This window comes from Drosophila bipectinata, chromosome 2R (assembly GCF_030179905.1).
Source record: "Drosophila bipectinata strain 14024-0381.07 chromosome 2R, DbipHiC1v2, whole genome shotgun sequence".
NCBI classification, from domain to species: domain Eukaryota; kingdom Metazoa; phylum Arthropoda; class Insecta; order Diptera; family Drosophilidae; genus Drosophila; species Drosophila bipectinata.
The window spans coordinates 7,611,659-7,638,657 of NC_091737.1; the positions used below are offsets into that span (position 1 = coordinate 7,611,659).

Genomic DNA, 26,999 nt, shown 5'->3' on the forward strand with positions numbered 1-26,999 from the left:
TCGAAAGAACCTTCGATGGAAATTTATCATGCCTAACCCGAAAAAAATACAAATTATTACGCCATGTCTCTAACGAAAGCGAATAGGTTTGCCAAAAAATGATTCATGAAGAGGTCAGAGTTCTAAACTTTTTTTGGTCATATTTGGGGATTACCAAAAGTTTTTCACATCATTAATTTGCCCTAAGGAAATCCGAATTGGATTGACCTTGTAAGATGATGAATTGATTTGGGTTTGAAGTTCTCTATTTTTGCCTGAGTAGCCGGAACCTGTAGGTTGTTTTCTTGTTTGGTTTTCTGGAAGAGACATCTTCCAAAAGAAACAGATAAAAGCCAAAAAAGTTTACCAACAGGTAGAAGAGCGGAAGATATATTTAATAAAATTATGAACAAAGAAAGTGTTTGTCGCACTGATTAAATTAAAAATAAACTATGTACTATAATTTTTATAATATAAATACTTTAATTTGTAAGATGCTGATTACTAGATTTTTTAAAGCCGTATGCTTTAATAATTGAGGCAAATGCCTCCCTACTCTTTTTTATTATTAATTAAGGAATAAAATATTATTAATATTACATAATATATATTAAGGAATAAATATAAAATATTATATTAAAATATCTATCTACATATTTATATATTTATATTTGGAAATGGAATTTCAAAAAAACACCTGTAGGTTGCCACACTTGGTTATCACATTTATTAAAATAAAAATGTTGTGTTAAAATGATTGATATTGTATAATTGATATTATTTTTAGGTATCTTGCTATAAAAAGATATATAAATTAAAAAAAAAAGTTAAAAAAATAATGACGAGATTAACAATATTCAATTAAAACTTAAAACTCAAAAGTAAATAACAAAACAGATCTTATTAACAAAGACTTTAAATATTTATACAAATTAAAAAACAAAGGAAAAAGCTTTATATTTGGATTTCGCTAACAAGTCATGAAAAATTTAACCTGCTATGACGAAAAGTGGGCTTCCCCTTAGCTAGTTTACAAGAATTTATGGATATTACAGAAAAGCTTGAATGATTCCTTGTCTTAAATTACCTTTAAAATGTCACTCCACCTCATTCATTGTTCTCGTGTGGGATTTACTTTGCCGACTTGAGATTTGTAGATCATTTGAGACGGACGATGTGTGTTCTCTTATCAAATAGATGAGGGGATCCACGGGTGAACCACTGGACCTCTGAGGTCTAAGCTAGACCGGCCGGGATTCCCTGTTGGGGATTCATCTGCCAATATTGATAAGCTACCGAATCTTGCTATAAAAGAGCTCTCTCCGCGGTTCCAGCCACATTCAGCTGACAAAGTCAAATCGAAGCAAAATGCATTCCTCTACCGCTTTCCTGTTCCTTGGCCTGGCCTGTGTCTGCCTCATCTCCAGTGCTCTGGCTTATCCTTACCCGGAACCTCAAGGACCTATTGATCTGCAGCCTCAACCCTTGGCGGTAAGTTCATGGGCACAGACATATATGGAGTAAGATTTTTATTTGAATTTCATTGTACAGTATTCCCCCGATTTTGACAACGTGGCCATGCCCCGAGTGCGCCGCCAGATTCAGTTGAACGGCGGCGGCGGTGGCAGCCCCAAGCAGGGATTCGACTTGAACCTCAACACCCGGGTCCCCGTCTGGCAGAGCAACAATGGTCGCCACTCCTTCGACGCCACGGGCCAGTACGGCCAGCATCTGGGCGGTCCTTATGGCAACAGTCGCCCTCAATGGGGCGCTGGCGGAGTCTATACCTTCAGGTTCTAGAAAGTGTTTCCCTAATTTAATACTATTTATTGTTTGAAGAAAGAAAAAATTAAATATTCAACCGAAAGTCACTGTTTATTTAGTTCCAAGCATAATCAAAATTAAATTCCTTATCAGTCTGATTGAAGACAAAGATTGTGGAATCGGGACGGGGAACTGAAACCTAAAAAGTTAGAAACAAACAAATAAGATAAAGCAAGTGGATGGGGATATCACTAAAAACTCACCCCTTCCAAGTCATCCAAGCCGCCCACAGATCGACCTTGGATGAGGTCAAAGATGTAGAGAATAAACCAGACACTCAGTAGACCCAACATTCCGCCCGGAGATGCTCTGACCGACTGAATTCACGTTTTGAAACCGAAAAGCCTATGACCCTGAGTTTCAAAACCTGATAAGAGGCCGATAAGGTGGCGAGTGGATGTGTGTCAAGAGCCAAGACTAGACCAGGCCAGGCCCGATCCGAGCTGAAACCCGAGACCAGGTCAAAGCTAAAACAGACAGAGTGCCAAACCCAGATGAACTGTATTAAATTTGGGGAACGTGCAATTGGCAGTCAAATTTGGCACGTTTTCTGTTGAAATCGAAAAGAAGCCAAAACAAAACCAGCACAACGAATCCAAACAATAACAGCACCAATGAAAAAATAAATGAAAAACAAATTTAAATGTTAGAAGCAACACAACAATGAAGGTCAGGCTATGATGACTTTTCCCCCCATCCTGAAAAAAAAACTGAAAATATCTGCAAAAAGCCGAAACCAACAAGAAATTTCGTTGCGCTTTTGCCTCCGTTTTTGTTTTTTTTTATTCATTTTTTTCGAGCCTGACCCGTGTTGTCTTGGCTTAACTGGGCAAGTTGCTGTCTGATAGCTTCAATTTCTGGCCAATTTTCCTTTTAATACTCTGCTCATGGGGTATAGTTATGTAAGTGGTTAAGTGTTTTTTAAGGAATTTATTAAGGATTTAGAGATGTCTTAGGTAAACTGCAAAGATTTGTAATGTTTCATTTACTTTAAAATTTAAATAAAAAACTGTTTTATCAGGTTCTTCAAAAAAATATTAAAATATCAGAAAGCATTTGCTTCGAACTTAAATAGCAAAAACTTAGCAAATAGCAAGACTTAAAAAAATAACTATTTAAAGAGTATTTCTTGGAAGTATATACTCCAAAAGTAACCCTTTTTCTTCAGAGGGTGCTGCTGCGCTTTCCTCCTCTGTTTTTCATGTCATTTTCATATGGAGAGTGCTCCAATTTGAGTGGAAGAGCTATTTTCTAAATCAATGCGCAAATTGTCAAAGTCAAAAGCGAGGGAACTTCTTTTGTTTGGCTTCAGTCTGGCTTTTCTTTGCGGGAAAATTGGCCCCGCTCCGAAAATTGTAGCATCGTCGTTGGAAGGAGGGGTAGACGGATTGAATGACGGTGGGTGGATTGTTTTCCAAATTGCACATGTGGCATGCAACTCATTTGTCAAGTGGCAAATCAGTTTAGGCCAAAGCCAAGCGGCCAAAGAGCCATATAGCCATATAGCCGAATAGCCAGAATGCAGCGATGGAGAGCCAGAAAAGACTGAGTTGACGATAAAATCTACTTTGCATTTACCATGTACTTGAAGTTTTCCCGGCGAATCGGCGAAGTTTTCCCCGTTGCCGTTTGATCGTGACGATCGACGGCATTTCCCACGCAAACTTGCCTTGTGGACTTGGCTCAGATTGCAGCAAGTTAAATTGTTTGACACACTCAACACTCGGCTCTCGGCTCTTGTCTTTGATTGTATCGGAAACCGAACAAACATGGCCAAAAATTTATGCTCTCCATAAGCCAAGTTTCTAATGAGCCCAAGTGGGTGTGTGGGTTAAAGAAAGTCGGCAGTCGACAGTTGGCGGATGGCGGATGGCGGCTGACAGGGGCACTAAAAATCCATCCACCGCCACTAATGGCTTTTTAATGAAGGCCGCTACTTGGCAGAACTTGGCAATTTTGTCAGCCTCAAGTGAGACTAAGTAACTCAAATTAAGCGAATTAATTATGACTGGCGACTTGGGTGTGGAAAACTAAGCCGCAGGGATTTGTGTAGTTAGTGGGCGGATGGAAGAGAAATGGCCAGAGACCGGGCTGGAGCCAGAGTGGAAAAGTGCAAAAGTTAGCAGGTGCCAGGCGGGCTTTTGGCTTTTCGCATTTGCATTTGACATTTGCCAAGATGCGCCAAACCGAAACCCCGAAAACTGTAAGTTGCAAGTTGCAATCTGCAAATGCAGTGACTCCCTCAAGAGTCTAGCCGAAACGAAAAAAAGCGGGATCGCGGCATTTTGGCCTGCTTACTGCATTTGGCCAAAATGTCTATAGTTCAATTGCTGATATTTTGGCCAGACACACGACGAAACACGTGACCTATGCAACAAAGCAGCAGACGATGGTTGCGTGACACGAAAAGAGGAGCGGAATCGGGGTCACCAGGGCAGGAAAAATTGAGATATAGGCTTATTGGCGTGTGCGAGAAGTATTTTGTATTTGATAAAATAACTGTCTAAAATTATAATAATTTCTTATTTTCTTATAAAAGTTTTATATATAAAAGTTATATTATTATGCTTTTCAAGGTCTTTTTTAGTTTAAACTTTAAACGGACATATATTTAATTCAATTCAATTAAACGGACATATATAAGTAAGGCAACTATTATTAATTCTTTTTTATATACATTTGGTGTCTCAATTTCTTCTTTTAATACAATATTATACAGGAATATAGTAATATTATACATTATTATACAGTACATATTTTTATAAACTAAATTAAAGTAAATGTAAAAATGTGAGTACAAAGGTCTCCTCAAGGTCTCCAACACATTGTTCATTTAATGCCAGATTTTTCTGTTCCTCAATCATAGACAATTATGATTTATAAATATGTTGCTTAAATTGGTTTTTAATATATGTAGTTACATATTGAGCATAAAATTCCTAAATTTTTAACAGGAATAAGTACCTTTAGTAACGTTTTCCAAAATACTGTTAATTGGCAACCTCTATTTAGTCACGCTGCCACCACTAAAGATTTCGTCAAGCTTGCGATGGGCAATAGTTTAATAAATTGTTTGACTTCGATTTAAAATAAATCGACATCAAAAGCTGCACAAATCTTTCAACGTAGAACACCATTTGGTTGGCCCCCTAATGAAGGTTGCAGATGGTGGTTGTTGCTGCTGTGCCATTGATGTTGCTGTTGTCATGCAAATTGGACTCACGTTTTGCGCATTAAGCAACCGTCAATTGTTTCGGCAAATGCAATGATTGAGTTCTTGGCACCTGGCCAAGCCCCCACGGCCCTTAGCTCCCCCAGGACCCCAGAGACCCCATCGAGTCCCCCATAATATTCTTTTTTTTGTTGTAACCCATCAAGGCCCGCATGTGTTGCTGTTAGAGTGGTTGGCTAATTGGAGTCCAGCAGCAAGTTGCAAAAACCTGGCCAGAAACAAGGAATGATGCCTCAACTTCATCTCGATCTTAACAGTAAAAATGAAGACAAAAATATTTACCGTAACGCATTAAGAGAACAAGAACAAAGCTACGATACTGATGTTGTTGCAACTTGTGATGCAGTTGCAGTTGCAGCTATCGGTATCAATAGTAATTTGAGGCGGCCTCTTGGGGGCGGAGATGGAGGAGATGGCGGATGGTGTCGTAGGTCAGCCCAAGCCAACTACAATTTGCGGCCTAGAAGCAACATCGGCAGCAACTGCAGTCGCAGCCACAGCCACAGCAACTGCAACAGCAACAGCCACTGCAACTGCAACTGCAGCACCAACATTGCAATGACGATTTGTAGCCAATTATCTCGAATATTCTATTGAAATTGTGGCTGTGTGTGTCGGTATCTCCCGATTGGCATCTCCAGCAGGCTAAGTTCTGGTCTCCGGCCACTCCACTCTCTCCCCAATTTCTCCCCAGCTTGTCACAAATGACCACTGCGAGTCCGGAAAGCCCGACCACTCCGGCAAGTGGCTGCCAATCGATGGAGAATCTGAAGGCCCGCAGCCTTTGCAGCCTCCAGCTAAGGTCGTCGTCTCCATTCGATTCCCACAGCCTGACGCATCCTTGTCATGTCCTATTAATCATCCCTCAGATCCGACAACCCATCCGAAGAGGTCAACTGCAACTGAAAGCTGCAGCTGCAACAGCACGCGCTGGCTGACCTTTGCAGCAACAACAGCAATCTGACATTCATACGTTAATTTTAGCTTGTTGCATCAGTCAAAGTGCATGTGTCATTGTCTTTGGTTTACACTTGACTGCAAAAGTTGGCCAAGCTACAATATTAAATCGTTAACAAGTAAGAGGATTTTAGCTTAAAACATAAACCCATACATAAAAGCATATACAATTAACTATAGTCACAAATCTTAGAACAAGATAAAAAATGGTTAATTAAGAATATAAAAATCATTGTCGTACCTCCTACAACTTGTTTATTGATTACTTAAATTTATGGACAATATATCTGAAACCCATATACCAGAAAGCTATGTACAATTGAGAAGCTAATTGGCAGAGATTTATTTTCAAACATTCCTAGAATCATAAAAATTGCTGCTGCCTAGTGTCGACTGTTAATCATGCATTTAAAATTCAGCAGCACGATCAAATAAAAAAAAAAAAAGAAAACCTGGCAATCGTCTAACAACCAACAAAGAATGCCCAAGAATGCAACGGCAATTGTCTGGTTCTTGGCCAAGGCAAAAACTTATTAATACCTTATTAGACAAGGGTCGTTGTCGTTGAGCGGACTGACGGACATGCGGACAAACAGAATCCGTCTCTATGGAATATCAATGAGAACGAAACCGCGGCGGCGTTTCCGTTGGACCACCGGTTGGTCCCATGGTGCCACCATGGGCGACAAACCAACGGTGACTGATCAATTCGCGTTTCTGGCGTTTTCGGCCTGCGCCCAGCAGTCACAGGAAATGCAATCATAAATCGCCATGGCGCATAGTAGGCCCTGTCCCATTCCCACTTCCATTCTCAATCCCTCCGCCATCGGTGGAGGTTTATGCTCATGGCTTGGCAATTAGCCGGGCTAAGATCTGGGCACAACCAGGAAGCGATTGTTCTTTGGGGCTTCATAGACGGGGTATTCTAATTTTGACGCACGGTTGGTGAAAGTTAGAATGATGATATTTTTGTTATAAGGTGAAGATTAATTATTATGTTATTAAAAAGTTAGTGTATATATATTAGAATATAATATACGCCAGAAAATGCTTTCTGGTTGTTTTATTTAAAATAAAGGATATGAACACCTGCAATAACATAAATAAAAAATTTAATTGATGCAAGAACTGTGGTATAATAATTTTTAAAAGTTTCTTAATTTTAAATGTTAAATAATTTATCATTATCTAGACTTTTTTATAAAACTTTAAGTTTGTAGACTTTAAAAACTATATCAGGGAACAAGATGACTTATTCTTTCGATACATGACAGCTATTTTAATGTATTGGACATCGTATGAAATAAAATATTTATAATTTATAAGTAAGTATATTTGCATATTCGTTTTGGCCAAGTCCACCTTCATTAAAAACGCTTTCCATCTTTTGGTTCCTTCACAAAAACACTTGTCAGATTGCATGTTAAGTTATAATAATATAATCTTCCTCCAGCCCCGGCCTTTATTTTGCACTGCTTCGGAAATATTTGCGTGCCTGGCCATTGTCTGAGAAGGCTGCCCCCCTACTCTTGAGCTCAGCCATTATTTAAGGGGTGTCTGCGTTACAACATCATTAGAATTTGATTTGCGTTTCCTTGGGATGCGGCTGCTGCGGCTGATTTTTTTTACTGCTGCCTCCTTGGCTTCCAACGCGTTGCTGCAACGTGGCATTAAAGCCCATTTAGCTGTCGTGTGGCAATTATTGATCAACAAGGTGCCACAATCGGCCATGGCCATGGCCATTGGCCGGTGGGTACTGGTGGATACTGTTGGACAGTGGAGGGCTTCCTCCGCATCCTCGCTGGCTTCTAATTCCTTATTTTTGTTCCTTCGGTTTGTGGCACTTTTTTTGCTGTTAATTTCTCTTGGTCTTCTTGGCCAAAGCATTTGCATAAAGCTGTTTAACCGTTTTGTCGGCTAAAAGCAATTTAATGCCGCCTCTTCGTCCCTCTTGGCCTCATTCCTGACCGCACTTAACACGCTTCATTTGGCCAGGCTGTTGAATGTTGGATGGTCGGCTCTGGGACGAGGCTTTCCATGGCTTCAAGCGTTTAAATATTTATGTCTTGTGTATTTAAGTTAATCACATCCGAGTGATGAGCTTCAACTACTGTGCTGTGGCTTATCTTTTTTCTCGGAGGCTGCTGAAACATTCTAATGATTTGCATGGCCATTGGCCATCCCAAGGAGGAGCATAGGGGTACTAGTCGGTACTGTGAAAAAATGCAGGTATCTTTTTAAGATTTGTATGACATAATTACTGAATTTTATAAGGTATTTAACAAACTAGTTTTTGGGCAGGCTAAATAGCATCATGTTATGTTATGTAATGAATGGTTTGCTTAATGCTTATTTTAAATGTTTACGATCAATGAAGTACTTTTGCGAAAATAATAAATCTTTAAGGTCTATAAGACGAGCAAGGTCATGGGTTTTGCACTTTGGAATTATAATAGCGGCTCGTGCAATTTAATTCTTTTATGTATTTTTTTTTTAAATTTTACAAATGTTAATGGTAGTACATTAAAATTTGTCCGTAAATTAAAAAAAAAAATGCATTCATTCATTATTGATTTTAAAGAACAATTGTAACATCCTTGGCAGTTTACCCTTATAATATGTATGTTCTTAAAGCAGTTTGGGAAAATATTGCTATAGACGGTAGGTGCGAAGAGGCATACTATATATATAGCCTATATATAGCCGAATAATTAAAAATTTTTTAGAATTAGTGTTTCTAATACTTTTACTTTTAATATTGACTGAAAGGTTTTAAATCAACTTACATTTGATTAAACTATTTCAATGTTTCAGTTTTTTCCACAATTTCTAGTAACCTATTAATTTTAGTTAATAATAAGCTATTTAGTTAATAAACATTTCTCCGTGTAAATTTATTGTTTCTTCTCAACTTGGGCATCTTCCTCTGCCACAGGTGTCATTTGGTTGAATCTCTTTATTGAGTCGTTAAAATTCCATTCATTTCCAGTTTTATTTTTTGTTTCCCTCCTTTCTCGGGATATTTTAATTATTTAAATGCTGGGTCCCAGAAATCAAGAAACCAAACAAAAAATGGCCAACACACAGCCGCAAACTCGCTGACATTAAATTGGGAGATGCAACAAATTACCCCCAAAATGGCCACACAAAATGGTACCGAACAAGGTGAGAAAAACTCGCCGACCTGTACTGTGGGCACTGGGTGCGGCAACTGGGGGGGCGCAGGAAGCTTCCCATAAATATGTCCCCTAACAATTTGCTCGTATGCTGGTTTTTTGCGGCGACTGCTTTAGCATTTCATTAATTTATGTTTATTGTTGGAAAGAAAAAGAGAAACATTCGCAATTGGCCTGGCTGACTATTTTTGGACCAGGATCGTGGGTCTGGGACAGATTAGGCTTTTCCCATTTCCAATTCGGTGTGAAATTTTGCATTTGCTCCTTTGGCGGCCACGGCCTCCACTAACGGCAGCTGGCAGAGCATCAATCAATGATGCTGCAGTTGCAGTTGCATCTTGCCGCCTGTGGGCGCGGGTGGAGGGTTGGAGGTCAGTGGCAGTTGCAATGGCTGGCTGCCAACTGACCTTGCAATAAGGAAGTGGCATTCGTCACTGTCCGCAGCAGAAGTTCCAGCAAAGGAAATGCACTGGAAAAATATAAGGGAGGTTCATAAATCAAACGAGAACTTGGACAGTTTAAAAGTTAGCTTTAAAGTGTTAACAAGGACTCAAAAAGTGAGAAGAAAATTGTTGGATTATAGATATATAATAAAAAATTGCATAGTTTCATAACAAATTTTTTTTTTAATTTTTGGTTGAAATTTAAAAAGTACATGGTTCTTATTATAAACTTATGATTGAAATTTCCATATCATATACACATTTTCTTAAGGTGCACTTACCAAAGATCTCGTGTGAACTCTTCTGCCCATTTATGTTTTGTAATTAGTCGGGAGCCTGGCCCGAAACATGGGTTTTCATCTTTTTTGGTTCCTAGTACCGACTCCTTCCACTGGCTTCTAATGAGCCCAGCCTCCGTCTGGCTTACATCTCGGAATTTATTTATTTTTAATATGTTGTAGACTCGTTTCCCCCTGCCCATACAGCCCCCTCCCTAATGGCCATCTGCTAAATTTTACAACTCAATAAATTGGCAAAGGCTCTTCTATCTATAAGCTCCAATCATATGTTGGCTGGCTGTTCGTGGTGGTGTGCGCGCAATTATTGTTCTAACGGCATTTCAAAGCAATTTAGTGCCGCCTTTTTGGGTGGGCAGAGGTCCAATGACCGCGGTCCGAGCAGCATTGTCTGCAGATCTCCCCCTGCCTCGCATCCTTCTCCAATGAAGCTCCCCATCAGAAATCAGCTCCCGACTCCAAACCAAACTCCAATTTGAGTCTCCCGGTCTGCGTGAGCCGCCAGCAATAGTCCGCGTCCATGACTTTGGCTACAAAAAAAAAAAGCCGAAAAAATAAAATAGGAAGGCTAGCAACGGATATTATCGACCTGTGAATGCTCTTCATTTAAGGAGCTTCGTTATTATAAGTACCAAAGTGTTAAAAGATAATAATTAATTATAGTAATATTTCAAGATATATTTGTATAAAACTTGTATTATACAGGTAGAGGTAAGGATGTTCGTAAAAATAAGAGATTGCCCTGAGTAGAAATAGTTGTACTGTAATACAGACATGGATCAATGTATGTATATTCCTAAGAGTATATTCCGATTTAGGAAACCAACTTAAAAATTAAGAGTATCGTTTTAGTAAGAAAACTCAGTGAAGAAAACTTTATATTTTCAAAGATGCATCCTCTACTGTGTGACGTTCTCCTTCAAAAATGTATAATACCCTCTTGTAGGGTATAACAAAAAAGAGTTTCTGACTATGGCAATAGGCCGTCGTACACAAAATCATCAACATAAATTTAGTTTTAGTGCGTCGGGGAAAAAATGGGGAGGGAACTGTGTGCGGTGTAGGTTTTGGTGGCAGGAAGGGGACTTTGTGTGTGGAATGGGTGTTGAAACTCATAAAGAGAAGCGCCGTTTTTGGCCATTAAATTGACAGCTTATGGCTAGGAAATTGATAAGAATAAAATACAATGGGCAATTTAAACAGAACTAAACCTATTCATTATGATCGATAATTTTGATATTGGATGCAATATGAGAACGGTTGTTTATATTAAACAAATTAGTGGTTCCAGTAAATAGGTGGATTGTTTAATGGCAGAGAGATAAATTTGTGAGCACGTATGAAGCGTCCGGCGTATTTGGGTTAAATGGAGATAATAAGAAATATTTAAGTTGGAATAGTATTCAAGAAATGGTCACTGACATGAAAATATAAATGTAATATATTATTTAAAACTTATTTTTATCTTTGTGGGTTTATTTCCCTCCAATTAATATATTTTTACCTTCTTTAATTTATAATTTATGCATTTAGAACACAATTCTTGGGCAACTCCCCACCCATTTGTGGTTCTAATTATTTTCCATTTCCATTTCTCGGCAGCCACTTATCAAGCTCGAGCTAATTTGTTCTACGCCGAGTTGAATAAATTTTTAATGAATTTCTTTAAATTTTTTTTGGTTCCATAGCCCTCTCTTTCTTTCTGTTAAATAAGTAAACAATGAGTGGGAAAAAGAGGGGCGCTGGAGAAAGAACGAGCCGCCATCAAAGCGGCGTTAAATGCTTCCCTGGCAGTTCGGCACTGCGACCATAGTACCGTTGTTGCCTGTGTTTGGTGTTTGTTGTGCGTTATGGTTTGTTGATTGCCGGCGACAACTTCCGACGCACTGCGGCAACACCAACAAAAACAAAAGTAACAAACCCAGCAACAGTAGCACCAGCAACACAGCGACAGCAGCAGCAACATCGCAGCAACAGCGGCAACTACATTGAAAGAACCACCCAAAAGTGGACGCTCCATTGCGGGTGAAATGCACAGAAAGAAATCATTTTTAAATTAATTGTAATATAATATATTGAGTTTTAACTAACTGTTTAATAGGGCTAAAAGCTTTAAGAAAATGGTCTATATTTACCGGACTTTGTAACCTTAAATCATGTGTACATATAACAACCACAATAATATTTTTCCTATTTTTGTAAGTTTTGTATGACGACATTTTCAACTAATTTTACACGATTTTTATTTATAGAGATAAGGTTTGAGCTGGAATTTTTTAAGGGTACAGCAATTCTATTAAAAACCTAATGTAGGAATAAGGGGTATTAGAAAAGTAGGATTATAAGTCCACAAGCAATATCTAATATCTTATCAAGCGGTTCGTCACCTACGTGGTCTGCCGTCATAAGTACTACCCTCATAGATCCACTTTGTCATATAGAGTCTATATTATAGACAGATGGACATACAAAATAGTGCTATATGGACTTGGCTATGCATGCTGAATAAAAATACATATGTACAAATATGTATTAAAAGGTGGACGAGGACTCTTTACCTTATTAAATAAATGATTTCATAAATAATATAACATTGTACACAAACCTTGTTTAAAGATATAAAACAAAATTTAAATTCTTTTTTATAAATTGCTATTCAATTTCTTAAGCATTTTCTTCCAGTGTAAGGCGCTGCCCCTTGGCTCTAGTCAAGAGGTTCGTTCCCGTTCTGGCTTTGAGTTTTGAGTTCCGAGTTCTTGAGGGAACCACAAAATTGGAAGGCCAAAAAAGTGAACAACTGAAGAAGGTTAGAACAACCGAAAAGCGTACCGTCGGGAGAGTCGAAAAGTGTATTTAATTTAGCAGTTAATTAAATTTTCTACACTTTGAATGCCTCCGCCCCAAAAAACATGAAAAAATTCTTGTGTTCCCCTTTTGTTTTAATAACTTTGATTGGTTGCGCACAGCCCGAGGCAAAAGTTGGTGGTTTTTATGGCAATAAAAATGGAAATTGGTCGAGATGACAACACCTGCTAATGACCCAAATTGGTGACTGCAGCAAAATACTGGAAAAGCTAATGGCCAACACCTGCTGTTTGCATAATGTTATAGCTTGTTTGGGGCCATCACCCTCTCCTCCCTCCGGTCTTTAATCCCCTCCGTCGTTCTCATTTTCATTAATTGGAATTTCTTCGGTCCAACTTCAATCCCCGGTCTTTGTGGCAACTAGTTTCTGGTCCTCCTTCGGCTTCTTGTCTTTTGTCGCGCTTGAATTGCCACCCGTAAGGCTAGGCAAAGACAACAGGGAAAAGCCATCAAAGGAAACAATGAAACAAATGAATTAATAAAGTTATGAAACCGCCAAAAATGGCTAAGAAAAAGGTTCACAATTGATTCATTGGCTAAAGGCTGGGGGCAGGGGTGAAGGAGCGATCGAACCATGTTCAATACCATTTTTTGTGTGCAATTTTTGGGTGTGGAGGTTAGTTTTTTCATAAATATCTTTGTAGTGAACAGTAGCCGGAAAACAATTCAATTGTTTCGATGAAGTAATTACAATTTGTGAAAATAATTGAGGCCAGGCATTTGAGAAATCGTTATGTGTGTTTAACTGTTACCATTTCAATGGGTCAAGACAAGATTTGTCTTGGTCTTGGATCTTGTGATTTAATATTGTATTTTATTCAATTGGGTTTTGGAGCTATTTTTAGTAAACCACATTACTTAACCTCATAACTCATACAAATGCAAAAAGTACATAGATTGATTGTTTAGTTTTTTATTTTTATAATTATGGAAGCTTAATGATATGTTATCAAGTTCCTTTAAAAAAATGTAAGCGTTGAATTATGTATTTTGTTATCCATTGTTCAGCCATTTTTGAAACTAAGCATAAAAATAATGTACCCTAGAAAAGTTTAGAAAATATATGAAATTATCATTTATAATGGAATTATGTTTATGTATACATATATAGTGGAATTTATGGATATAAAAAAAAAACTGCACAGGTAATCCATCTTTTTTAAAAATGAAAACAATAAATTTTCAATAGCTTGGTTGGATGGTAAGCAATTAACTTTCAAGCAATTAAATTTTGTGTGTGTAAAAAAATATTTGAAAAGATAAAGCGAAAGATCTTTCGTCACTGGAATTATAGGTTTTAAATAGAAATAATATAAACATTTTCTATTAAAATACAAACTTTTATAATAAATTGCTCCCCTTTAAATGGTAATATTGGAAGCCTTACCCCCAAATAAGTTTGTAAAACTCCTTCGGCAACTTGAAAAATAGCAAATCAATATTGTATTACCATTCCTCCAACTGAAAACCTGCAAGCCAATCAAGCGAAGCTACCCAAGTGGCCAAAAGTTGGGCTAATTGTTGCATTTGCACTTAATGAAGTCATCAATCGGGCGAAACTATTTCAATTTATCCGCTGCAAGCCAACAGTCCAAAGAGCCAACAACCTAACCAACAACAAAGGATCCCTGCCAGTCGAAGAGAGTGAAAATTTGACTCAATTTGGGCAAACACTTGAAACTGTTTATTTATTTATTTGCTTATTTATCAACACGCCATGGCAACCACCCACTAACTGGAAAAAAGACAAGCCACCGGCCCACGGAAGTTTTGTGGCTCTGGTAAGTGCATGGGTGTGTGTGTGTCCGTGCCTGTGTTAGCCAAGCTACAGCTGTTTTGCGGGTATAACAGTATAACAGCTGAGAGCATAGAAAAAAGGTAAACAAACCGGCTGTTGCAGTTTTACTTCCGTCCAAGAGAGCAGTAATGTGGCCTTAAGAGAGCGCCGAAGAGAGGCTTGAACGCATAAAAGGGTTTTTGAAATTTTCAAAAAAAGCAACTCCCGCATGGCCAATAACTAACAGTCTTCATTTGTTTGGATTTGGCCAAAAAAGAACTGCCTTGGGATTGTAATTTTCGGTTGTACCTCGTCTACTACTATTTTCTACTACTATTTCTTGGTCGGTTGTGTTGGGGGGCGGGGAGGCCATAGACTTCGGCAAATGCCGGCGAAACCAGTTCGTGGCAGCTGGCTCTTCTTCTGCCTCCTCGTTTTAGCCATCAGCGCTGGCGACTGTTTTGGCCTTTCAGTTGAGCTTTGCCAGCCGAACGATAAAGTCGAATACGAAGCTGCGTTTGTTAGCGTGTTGATTTCTTTCAAGTCGAATCGAATCTCTTAGTTCGTGTCCGCGGTACTGAAACCGAAAAAAAACATCAGCAACAGCAGCAGCGGCATCAGCAGCAAAAGTAGCAGCAGCAGTAGCAATCGCAGCAGCAGCAAAAAAAAATTCAAAAAACACGTTTTACTCCCGCACATTGAAAACGGTAATTTGAACCCAAAAACAAAACAGAAAAGATATAAAAAAAATATACAAAATGCAAAATACACAACCAAAACAGAATGCTTCAAATTAGTTAAATTAATTAAAAAAATACAGACGTTAAACAAAAGCCTGTTTTGGGAATAAATTGAAAGAAATTTTAAACAAAAACCAAAACAAGCCTTGAAGCGTAGGGGAAAGATACCAATATTTTCTAAAAACTATAGATCTTTTTGTGAAATTTCTCTCCATCCAAATAATTCATGAAATGCATAGCATAAACGTATGTAGTATGTGTCTGAGATGGCTGCCTTCTGAACAGCCTTGAAAGCTGGAAAGCCTCCTCTGCTGTCAACCGAATAGTTGCTGCTGCACCAGCAGCAACATCAACAAAAACAACAACAACAGCAAGTACTAATGCTGCTGCAACAAAAGCATCGCAAGTCACAACAAAAGAAAACAGAAGCGGCAGCTGACTTTATGACGTCGCCAGGTTTGGCGTGTTAACCTGGCCAAGAGCAGCTACCTGGCTAGACATGAAAGCTTGTGGTGTCTATCTGTTGCAACTGCAACCTAAGCTGCAGCCAAGGCACATACTAGCACTAGCACACACTCGCCACACACTAATACAGGCACACTCGAAAAAAAGCAAGATACACTAACTAAACAGAAACTGCAGGCCTTAGTCTGGGGCCCAAACTCACACATGTGTGGAATGAAATTCGCTTTTGTTTTATGATTTTCATAAATTCTTTAAAAGCAAACAAACAAAAAAAGTTTATATTAAAAAGAAGAAGAAAATAGCTAAAAGCGCGCAAAAAATCCCTATTCATGTGCGAGTGTGTGTGCGAGTGGAAAAACCGGTTGCAGTTAAGGTTCCTTTTATTTGTGTGTGTGCGTGTGTTTTTTATTTTTTTTACTCAGCACAGGGCGAAAATAAATAAAAGCGATTAACTTGAGACAGTTTTAGTAGCCACTGTCCCCCCCTGCGTCCCTTTTGTTTAAGCCTATGAACCCCCAGCCCTAGATACAGCTGTAATCCCCATGGTACCCCCAAAAAAAAACTCATATTTTTGTTTGCCGGCCAGGCTTCTACATTTTTCATTTCATTAAATTTTAATTCACTTTTCGTTTTTCTCTTCATTTCAGTATACTCCTCATACTCTTACCGGAAAAGTCACTAAAAATTAAGGATTAAAATCTTAGCTTACCTTGTTTGGTTTATAATTTCCATAAATATTTGTGTTTTGTGTTTTTTGAATGAAAGTGTCTAACCAGAAAATATGGAAAAAGTGTTTTCGTTTTGTGTAGTTTTCATTACTAATTGAAAAGTGAAGACAGGCAATTAAAAGACAATTTAGTGACGAAGGAGGCGCAGACAAACAAAGTGAGTCAATAGACAAATATATATTACATATTTGGACAGAGTGTTAATTAAATTCCTGTCTCAATACCCTTGAGAGCCTTTTCAGTAATTCCAAAAATTTCAATTTCAATTTGCAATTAAATGGAATTGTTTGCCATCTGTTTCCCCCCTCCTTGCACCTCACATGCTATCTAATCAGCATCTTTCCATTATTTAATAGCTATAATATTTACACTCTCGCACCCCGTAAACTGAAAGTGCAGCTCCCATAAATATCACCCATACGACACGTTGGCCCGCCGGAACGTGCTCGCCATGCTGGAGCGGGCCAAATCAATTAAAGCCTTTGGATTTTACGACTTGGCCGCACTAACTAACTGATGGCTGGCGCTTTAAGCCCATCTCAGGGGCCCCGCCCCCCATAACTCCCACCAACAAACGCCAATATAAACAAACGCGTGCAACATTTGCATAAACTCGCGCCACTCTTTATTGTTCGTTGGCTGTTTGTTTGTTTGTTTGTCGGTGTTTTCATTGTTTTATGTTTCGTCCGAACTCCCGAATATTCAAAAGCCAATTGGGCAAAGTTTTTTCTTCGTTTTTGGGTTTTGTTTTTGTTTGGTTTGCAAAATATGCAAATATACGGCAACGGAAAATATTTTCATTTGACAATTTTTGTTGCCATTTTATCTGTTTTTGTCGCATTTTGTGGCAATTAAACGACAGCGAATTAATCATAAACAAGGCGTACAGTTTTATGCACAACATTTATATGGCAGCTGTCGATATGACACAAAAGGTGCGATTCATGAATGTAAATCAAGGGGAAATGGTAGGACCAGAAGTCATTTACATACCAATAATCAAGTCTTTTTAGTTTGTATTTCCATTGACTTATAGTTTTGCCCGACACTGTAGCACCTACAAATGATTCACGTGGGTTTCGCTTGGCTTAGGTCGGAATCAACTTGATTTATGTAAATTGAAAACCGTCCGAATAGCAAAACAAAGTTATAATTGAGCGACGAGATTAAAATGCATTTTTCAATCCTCTGTATTTGTTTGTCTAGAAAAACAACAATAAAATAAAAATAGAGGCTTATAAATATCTAATTTGAATATATTTTGGGGTAATAGTTAGTTTCTCCCGAAAACTTTGGCTTGCCAAAATAATCCCTCCATAATCCCCACAAAATGGAGACCCCAAACCCAAGCCAAGGGGACCGAAAACATTTTCCACTTGAATGCCAGCCCAGAAATGCAATTAAAATCCACTAAATGCAGCAGTTGGCGGTCCAAATGGCATTGCAATCGGTCCACCCACCCAGTTCTCATCCTCTGAATACTTTTCCCTTTTGAAGCTAATTAATTTGGCATTAATTTTAATGCAATTTGCTGGCTTATCTCAAATGCCAATAAATCAACACGAAAAACGGTTGCCAGTAAATCCCATATCCGAAATTCAGTGCATAACTCATATTTGTATCCGGCCTTTGCTTAATTAAAGAAAAAAATCGTTTAAAGTACCCCTCACAACAAAGCAAGAGGCTGGGGAAAAATAATGAATAAATTGCGTAGATCACACAAATTGAAGCATTTCTGCCCTGTCGAGTGTTAAATTGAAGATAATTTTTAATTATGGCCGCAGTCGGGCCAAGCGCGCACGTTAAATTGCCTTTTAAAATTCAATTTACATTTTGGTTTTACTTTTCCGTAAAGGGTTCACTACGGCTTGGTGGCCAGTTTGGAGCGGCATCATTAACTGGCGAGGGTTTTAGAAAAAGTTTTGAAATCAAAACTAAGAAAATAGGTGTCATATAAGGTTTTTAAAAAATATTTTATATAAATTTTGTGCGTTTTTTAGTCTCTTTGAATAACCATGTATAATTTACTTATTTTTTTAACTAGTCTTTCGACACAAACCCATGTCATGGATTTTTGTTTCTTGGTTTTGCACGTTTTTTTTTTAAATTTAAGAGGTGTTTCGAATTCAGTATTTTAACTTAAAACTTCAAAGCGATTATAATCTGGAATACGAAACAAATTTGTGCTAATGAACTGCTAAAAAATGTTTAAAAAATATGTAGTGTTTTTCATTAAAGATGTAGGCAGATAACAAAACAATATTAAAGTTGAAACAATCTCAAAGTATCTCAAAGAATAATATTTTTAATTTTGTTATTGACTTAAAATAAACTCCTCGATCCACCCTCGCCAAAATCAGATGACTTTGAACGCGACCTGGAAACCAGAGTGGAGCAAGAATGAAAAACAATTACACGCATGTGCGTAAAGCTTTGGCAACTCTTGGCCAGCTTCGTAGATGGCCCACAACTCGAGACCCGAAGATCTTTGGGACTTTGAGCTGCGAAGTACATACTTGGAGGTAGCCCCCCTCCCATATGCTCCCGGCTGGTGGCCTCTCTTTTCCTCTGCAGGAAGCTGCGTGGCTCTGGCATTTAAAAACGTATTAATTTTGACGCGCCGGGCCGGCCCTGTTGTTGTTTTTGGCCAGAAACAGCCTCAGATGTTGCGTGTGTTGCCTGAGCCGACACTGATGATGGTATCTGTATCCGAGATCTGCCATGTCCGATGCGGCCATGTCCGATGTTGTGGTATTGTGTATCTGAGAGGGTCTCCCGATGAGCCGAGTGATATAAATGCGAATAAGTTACGTCAATTTTGGTGTACGAGTACGCCTGCCTGGGTCTTTGGAATACTTTATCATTTCGTTTTTGTTCTTCCTGCCCCTCCATCATGAGTTCTTGTTTATTTTTTGTGTATTTCGTCTACGAGGTCTACAACCTTGGTTAAGTCAGTTTTACTGGAGCTGTCTGTCACTTGAACTTCATTGATGTAGAACGAAGAACATCGAGCCCCAGAGTTTGAAGGGAATCCATCTAGTCGGCCTCCCAAGACTCACTGCCTCAGTTTAATTATTGAGGCATAATTAGCCACTATAAACTGATTGGTTTTCCTATGACAAATGATGTGAACTTCAGCTCCACTGACTGCATGTATTTGTAAATATTTGCATAAATATTACATCTGTTTATACGTATTAATGCTAATGAGGCATCAACGATTAAGGGCCGCAGACAAATGACAGAAGCCAATGACCCACAACCGGCCAGAATTGATAGAACGCCGAGAGGGCCAAGATCAGAAACGGCCCGAAAGAGCTCTGGTGTTTTGGTATCTGGTGTTATAAAACATTTCATTACACGATACAATTGAGTGAACGCCTTGAACTTCCGCTTCGAGAAGTTCAGCTCAGTTCAGAGCGCCGACCGAACCAATGAAGTCAGAGTTGGCTAGCTAGCTTTCTTGGCCAAGAAGAAGCCCTGGCGAGGCGGGGAGGGCGAGGAGCTGTTGGGGGAGGTGGAGGTGGAGGAATGACAAGCCAAGACGTAGACGAAGACGAAGACTCGTCCACAGTCATTTTGTGCTGAGTTGTATCTGTGAGTCTGAATCTTCATTTATGGGGTTACACGGAGAGAAAATAAATGATATGATACTATGAAATAAGGGCTAAAAAAGAATAAAGATCTTCTATTTTTTCAGTTAGAATTAACAGCGTAGGTCGATTTATAAAGTAAACAAACAAATATAATATAAAAACAATTATAAATTTGAACATATTATACAATTTAAAATTATTAATTTATAGCCTAAATATTGAGTTTAAAAAAATAATCAAGCTTTACAATTTTTACTTTACCTACTTTATAAATAGGTCGATTTATAAAGTAAACAAACAAATATAATATAAAAACAATTATAAATTTGAACATATTATACAATTTAAAATTATTAATTTATAGCCTAAATATTGAGTTTAAAAAAATAATCAAGCTCAGTTTTTCATTTTTAAATCCTGTTTTGTCCAGTTTTAAAACTTTATAACTGACGGTATTTACAAAATAATTTTTTGTGTTTAAAGGTTGTTCGTTTTAACTTAAACTAGCTTCAACAATTAGCATTATTTTGTATCCCGAAGATGTAACTCTTTAAGTAAAAAATTATCTACATATTTGGTTTGAAAAATAGTTTATTAAAAATATAATAGAATTTTGTATGTTTAACGAAAAGGAGTAGAATGTAGCAAAAAGGATCTAAAATATTTTTTTATAAAATTTTTTAGATAGGACCTAGTAGTGTTTCTCACTGTGCATTTGTGTGAAGCCATGTTTCACACTTCAGAGAGCCTATCGGCGGCCGCAGCAGGCCAAACAAATTGTAAAGTCATAGGCAAAGAAGCGACCGGCCGCAGAGCCACATTGCCACAAAGCCACAGAGCCAAGTCCAAGAGCAACTCCAATACCAACTCCAATAGTGCAGACCAAAGACCAAGACCAAGTCCAAGACCAACTCCAAGTCCAAGTCCATGACCAACTCCAACTCCTTTTCGAGTGGGGCTCTGAGGCAATGGCAGGCTAGCAGGCAGGCGGGCAAAAAAATAAAGTTAAGCAGTACAAAAAGGCTTTTAATTTTAATTTGCATATGGCAGAAGGCGCTCGAGCGGAGCTGCCGTGGCGAGTCGGGGCTAGAACCAAAGTATCTGCAAGATACATGCGAATGAGAACGACTTTGGCCCTTTCTGCAAGTGGAAAAAATGCAAGTTAAATTTAATTTATTTCTCCGGCGATTGCTGAGCTTCAAGAGGAGTTCTTTATTTTGTATCCCCCTTGATTTTTTCTCGCTCCTAGTACTCCAGAGTACTTGCTCGTTTATTTTTTGCTATTGTTGGTGGATAGTTGTGTGAAAAATGGGGGAAAAAAACAGAAAACAGAAAAATAAAGACGAGTTCCACCGGGCCGAGTCTCACTCTCTTCTTAAGTGGGTTCAACTCTAATGACCGCGTGTGAAAATGAAAATGGAAAATGTGCTTCTTCTGGTTTTCTGGTGTTGGGGTTTTCTGTTTTCTTGTAGTCGGCGGCGTTGGCGGCTTCATCATCATCTTGCAACTCGCTCCACTGGCTCTGCCACGGTCAAGACACAACAACGCATCTTATGGAGACTGGATAGTGGATACTGGATACTGGAGCGCGGGGTGCAACATGTGAACTTGTGAAAAATCGAAATTCCAATTCCGAGTTGCAACGTTGCTGGCTGCTGCCCCGAGACCGAGTAACGTTGAGAAATGATTTACGCTTAAATAACATGTTGCATGTGGCAAGTATGTCGTTGTTGTTGTGGTTGCAAAAGATCGTGAAGTTCTTCTTCAACTTCCTTCAACCCGGCCACCCGTCTGCCCGCCCCATCAGTGGCCCGCGGCAATGATAATGAATTTTTAGCTCCGCCAGGAAATAACTTCAAGAATATGGCGAAAAAAAAGAACAGAAATCCCGGAGACAACAGGCACAAATTAAGGGATTCGGTTGCCCGGCGAAATTCACTCGGGGATTAGATCCAGGTCAGCGCAATCGATGCCCACAAATTATATTCAATTACCAGCTGCCATATCGCGATTTTGCCAAATCAATTATGGCCAACAAATTGCCAAGAAAGAACTGAATTCAGAAATGCAGACACACTGATACACGGATGAAGATACTTTGTAATTACGGAATCCAGGGCCTACAGTGCGTTATGTAACTAAAATCCAGACATAAGCCACTATCCAACCTTAAATTCCACAAACTGTGGCCTAATGGTGCGGAAAACCTTGATTCTTTGACAATTATTTTCAAATTTTCTGGCAAGCTGCTCTCCAAAGTTTCCAACTTGCCGAAATTGGTCTTTAAGTTATGAAATAGACTGTGCGGAGAAAATATAATAATAAAGTCATGAAAACAAAAAACCAATTGGTGACAAGTCTGGAGAGGGAGTGGAGTGCTGGCACCAAATGAAAAAACTTGTAAAAAACTTCAAACTATTTCCGAGCGAGGAGCTTCAATGACTCGGGCACGAACTGAAATCATCAGTTTTTTTTTTGCTAAATTTTACATAATTTTTTCTTCTATTGACAAACCCAGACAACTCAATTCCGAATTGCTTCATTCACTCACAATCGAATGCAGAAATTCAGCGAAATTATGTTGTAATATTTGCAATGCACAATTTAGGCCCAAATCGTGGCCATTTCGTCTCTGATTTTGGTTTTCCAATAACAGACTGCAGCTGCCGGCCAATGTAAACATTACAAATGGCTTTTGGACAGGCCTCTCGGGGCTGCATAGAAGTTTTCGACAAATTCAATTATTTTTCTATCCAATGATGCCCGTACGCTTCTCCTAACTATTTTTTTGCAAATTTCAACGTACTACATGGCGTATGAGCAATGTTTCTGACATACTTTATTGACACCGGAGGCGCCACATGGCAACAGCTTGCTAAAATTTGTGAATTTTTAAATGTCGGGATATAAAAACTTTACTCAGCTGCTAAGTAAATAATTTCATTAGCTGGCTAGCAAAAAAGCTATAAAAAAATGAGCTGCATTTTTATGCATAAATCCAGTTTATTACTTTTTTTCTTGCGTTTTTGCACCGGACATGGCCGTGCAATTTGGGGCACGCGCCCACAGAGAGGACAAATAAAAAAAAGATACAAACTGACACAAAACGAGGGCAAGGAGGTGGAGGTGGCCAAAGGGGGGAGGGTGAGAGGAAGGTGGGGGCACATGCAAATGCATATTGATATGTGTGAAAAATGGCCAACTGCATTGGCAGCGACACCAACAATGTGCAATCAAATTGGCCCAAAAAGTGACAAATACTCTCGATACAGGACCGACAGGTAAAGTTTTCCATTCTTCGCCCTGTTGGCATTGTTGTTGCGCAACAAAGGCAACAAATCCAACAAGAGTCTATAGACAGATGGCCAGACAGTTAGATACTCGACACTGCAGACTCTGGCAGACGTATGGGTCTCAAAAAATGCTGCTTGGCACATGGCACATGCCAAAATGGCAACCGCAGCGTAAAAATGCCACAGCAACCAAATAGGACACAAAAAAATGGCTCAGAAAAAGAAACCTACAGCGCAGTCAAATGCCAAATGATTTGTCAGCAATTGCTACCAGGGGGTTGCGATAGTGGGGGGTTAAAGGGTTGCAGAGTGCACTGCTCTACAAAGCCATTCAATGGGCCAGGAACTGAAAAGTCAGAGAGCTTCTCAATGATGAAGCTCATCAAAGGGGGAAGAATATTGCTCAAGGCCTAACAGGGCGTATACGTAATACTGCAGATTTGGATTAAATATTTGGCTTGTTCATCAGTATTTTCGGTTATTACTTTATTTGATTACTTTTTAGGAACTGTAACTAAAAGTTATGTAGGTTAAATGTTAGAAACGAAATTTACCTATGGCCATTATTTCCTTTAGGTTAAAAATATTAATCAACAAATAAAAAAAAAACTGGAAACTTTTAATAAAAAAGACAAAAACCTTTAGTAAGTCTGCATTTCTCTTCAAATATTTCCCTGAATTAATACCACGAAAATATCTATATAAACAGGCTATTATCTCAAAGTAAAGATGAAATCTTATCCGTTTTATCATTTCATAAATTTGAATCTCTTACTCCATTCAATACAGGCATTCGATTTGCATAAGTCTTTAATTGATTCATGTCGTCTGGCTGATTGATTTCGTATTAACAAATTAAGGCCCCAAAACCCAGGCCAACGCCAGCTGGCTGACAAGCAGTCGTTAGATCGGCCAAATCGCCTCTCAGCTCCGTCTGACTCCAGTGTCTCCAATACTTGTGTATCTCGAATGCCTCTAATGCGGTTTCTGCAACTCTCCGAGTTATCTAATATGTACGGATCGTGATTGCCAGACAAATGACATTTGACATGTTATGTGGCCCAAACACAAAATAAGGCTTAATTGTGGCCGGCATTGTGGCCTCTCCATATGGCAAGTTTGGGTCTTATCTGGAAAAATAGGGGAAACCGAGAATAAGAGAGTAAGTTGCTCATAAATTTGTCTGTTGGTGCTGCAATTGTTTAATTGTTTGCTGGCCCGTACTCGGGTTCGGTCTAGACCGAAACTGGACTTGGCTTGAAAGCATTTTTGTTTCGGAGCCTGATAATCGGTTTAAAAGTGACTCAACTTTTGGGCTTGCATGTGGCAATTGTTGGGTGTTTGTTTTCCGTTTTTCCCATTTTTTGACTATCTGCTCTTGGAAATTATTGTCAATTGTTTGCCAGCATGAGCTGAATTAATTTCCGAAACAATCTCCAGAGTTTTAATTGCGCCACTGGGCGAATAAAAGAAAGCTTAGGCCGGATTATGTGTGATGAGAATCTATGGATTCCGGAGGATAAAAGCTGAAACATTTTGCGGTAAACTTATGCAAGCGACCTTAGCCAAAATCGGAAAATCGGAAAATCAGAAAATCGTAAAATCGGATTTTTCCCTTCATAAACATGCCGCGGGTGATGCCAGTTAGTCAGTCAGTCAGTCAGTTAGTCTGTCAGTCTGTCAGATCGTGATCGATGCTCACAATTTTCATCGGGTTTTGTTATTGTTCTCCATGGAATGCGACCGCTGCTTGGGGCTAGAAATCGGCTTCGATTTTGACCGGGCCAACTGTCAACGAGCCGCAATCCGCAATCCGCAGTCCGACTGCAGCTGCTGCAACCACAAAATATTGGCTATAATTTGGCCCAGCTTTTGGCCCTTTCTGCTGTCACTAAATCGTGCTGTCAGGTTTCCCATGGTTCCATGGTTCTTGATCGTGTCCCAAGTTCTAATTGCACTTCAGGGGCCTAATCGAGCAAATGAAACTTATTTAATTTGCCGGCCGTCGTTCCATCTTCGGGCCATTTCCTGGTCATTAACATTTCTGGCAGCCAACGAGGAGTGGGCTTATGATTTTCTTAAATTAATTATAAATTCGACAGCCTTCTAATTGAATCTGTGCACTGGCAGTGCCCGAAATCCAATCTCGTACGAAATCCGACTGAAAACTTTCTGAAAAACCCCATAAGCCAGAAGTCCGAAATGAAGATAAACACTCGACGTTTACACACATGGGCGTTGTGGGTGGTCAGGGGGTGTGGCTTTGGTTGCCAGAACTTGTGACAAACTTGGCTAACCGCCATGGCTGGAGTTTCCATGTACCATGTTCCGTGCTCCATGTTCTGCTGGCATGCATGGCGTATACGCAATATGCACAAATAAATGTCAACTTAGATGCGCCTGCCCCCTCGCCTGGCCCGTCCCGTCTCCGTACCCTGCCCCTTTATCCTTTTAGTCGAGTTCTGCAGCTAAGCCCGCATTTAATAAAAACGAAATGAAATTAAATATTCCACAACTCGGCTGACAAAATGTCAAGTGTAGCAATAAACGGCAAGAGCTTCCTATCTGTCCCGAAAACCAAAAAACGTACCACAACTAGAAAGGAACAAAAAGCCAAAGAAGCGTTTCTAATGAATTACAACAAAATGCGGGAGAGCGCAACGAATGAAAAATTATTTAAAGTTTGAGCAAAAAAATAAAAAAATAAGAGGGGCAAAAAAAAGAAGAGGAGAAGAAATTAATTTTGCAAATTTTTAATTGCTCATGTCGTTTGGCGAGGCAGCCAACGATCGCATCAAGCTTGGCTGAAGCTGCCGGCTATTTGTTTTTTCTTACCATTTTTTACTCCGGCTTTGCGTGTCTTCTCCGCTTTTTTAAAGTTGAAGTTTAAGGTCAAAGAGAGGCAGAGATACTCGCGCTGTCAACATGGCTAAGACTCGCAGCTCGCAACTCGCAGTTTTCGCTTCAAGTTCAAGACCAGCCCGACAAGACCACTTGCGATATACTCCCTCTATACCTTGATACACATATACATATACTTCTCCTTTATTTTTGTGATTTATTTACTGGCCTCCAGTGCCCGTTGATGGCAAAATCAGCTTAAGCCCAGACGAGCAGCTGTCATCTGGCGCTGATGAAAATTTTGTGTTCCAGCGCACTTTTTTCTTCGCTGTCACTTGTGCGAGTTCAATCGAAAAAGCATTTCTATGGAGAATACCTCGAGCGAAATTGATTCCCTCCGTTCGCAAAGGGTTTCCACTCGTAAGCGGATATATGTTTACAGCTTGACAGTTTCGATATCAGGAAAGAGGTATATATACTTATGATTTTCCATGAAAACAAACAGCAGCTGGGCTAGACATTAAATTGCTTGGTTTTCTGGAAAAGAGCGTTAGAAAATGGAGACAATTCTGTTGATATCAGAGGAAGTGTTTTCTGGGTTTTAAATGAAATAAAACACACTTGGCATTTTAATGAAATTATCGTACGTCCAAAACATTTTTAGCCAAATTTGTGCAATCCTCCAACAACATTTAATTCCACTTCCGAAATGCTTTTGTCCAAAATCCGAGCACTCAACGTAAATGAGATTTAATCACTAGCCGCCATGGGAGAGCATACGTTGCCT

At 39.1% G+C, this 26,999-nt stretch overlaps 3 protein-coding genes across 3 annotated transcripts in view; 2 read left to right on the forward strand and 1 right to left on the reverse strand.

The window, feature by feature from the left end:
- The first annotated feature begins 1,305 nt into the window (after window positions 1-1,305).
- Window positions 1,306-1,846, forward strand: DptB (Diptericin B). Its single transcript, XM_017251253.3, has 2 exons — window positions 1,306-1,470; window positions 1,531-1,846. Exons 1-2 carry the CDS (start codon window positions 1,348-1,350, stop codon window positions 1,777-1,779), a joined length of 372 nt encoding a protein of 123 aa, XP_017106742.2. The 5' UTR covers window positions 1,306-1,347; the 3' UTR covers window positions 1,780-1,846.
- LOC108132045 (uncharacterized) lies at window positions 1,836-2,149 on the reverse strand. Its single transcript, XM_017251254.3, has 2 exons — window positions 2,007-2,149; window positions 1,836-1,942 (listed from the first exon to the last, which is right to left on the reverse strand). Exons 1-2 carry the CDS (start codon window positions 2,094-2,096, stop codon window positions 1,859-1,861), a joined length of 174 nt encoding a protein of 57 aa, XP_017106743.1. The 5' UTR covers window positions 2,097-2,149; the 3' UTR covers window positions 1,836-1,858.
- Window positions 2,150-15,013: 12,864 nt separating this feature from the next.
- The window catches only part of LOC108132108 (nuclear receptor coactivator 2-like), a 91,945-nt gene continuing 79,959 nt past the window's right edge, over window positions 15,014-26,999 (forward strand). The window contains exons 1-2 of the mRNA XM_017251364.3: window positions 15,014-15,256; window positions 16,402-16,639. The gene's annotated coding sequence lies outside the window, so the exon portion shown is untranslated. The remainder of the gene's footprint in view (window positions 15,257-16,401; window positions 16,640-26,999) is intronic.

Coding starts and splice junctions, on each gene's coding strand:
- DptB (XM_017251253.3), top strand. CDS start 1,348: ATGCATTCCTCTACCGCTTTCCTGTTCCTTGGCCTGGCCTGTGTCTGC. Junction 1,471..1,530: donor TGCAGCCTCAACCCTTGGCG/GTAAGTTCATGG, acceptor TTCATTGTACAG/TATTCCCCCGATTTTGACAA.
- LOC108132045 (XM_017251254.3), bottom strand. CDS start 2,096: ATGTTGGGTCTACTGAGTGTCTGGTTTATTCTCTACATCTTTGACCTC. Junction 1,943..2,006: donor GCTTGGATGACTTGGAAGGG/GTGAGTTTTTAG, acceptor CTAACTTTTTAG/GTTTCAGTTCCCCGTCCCGA.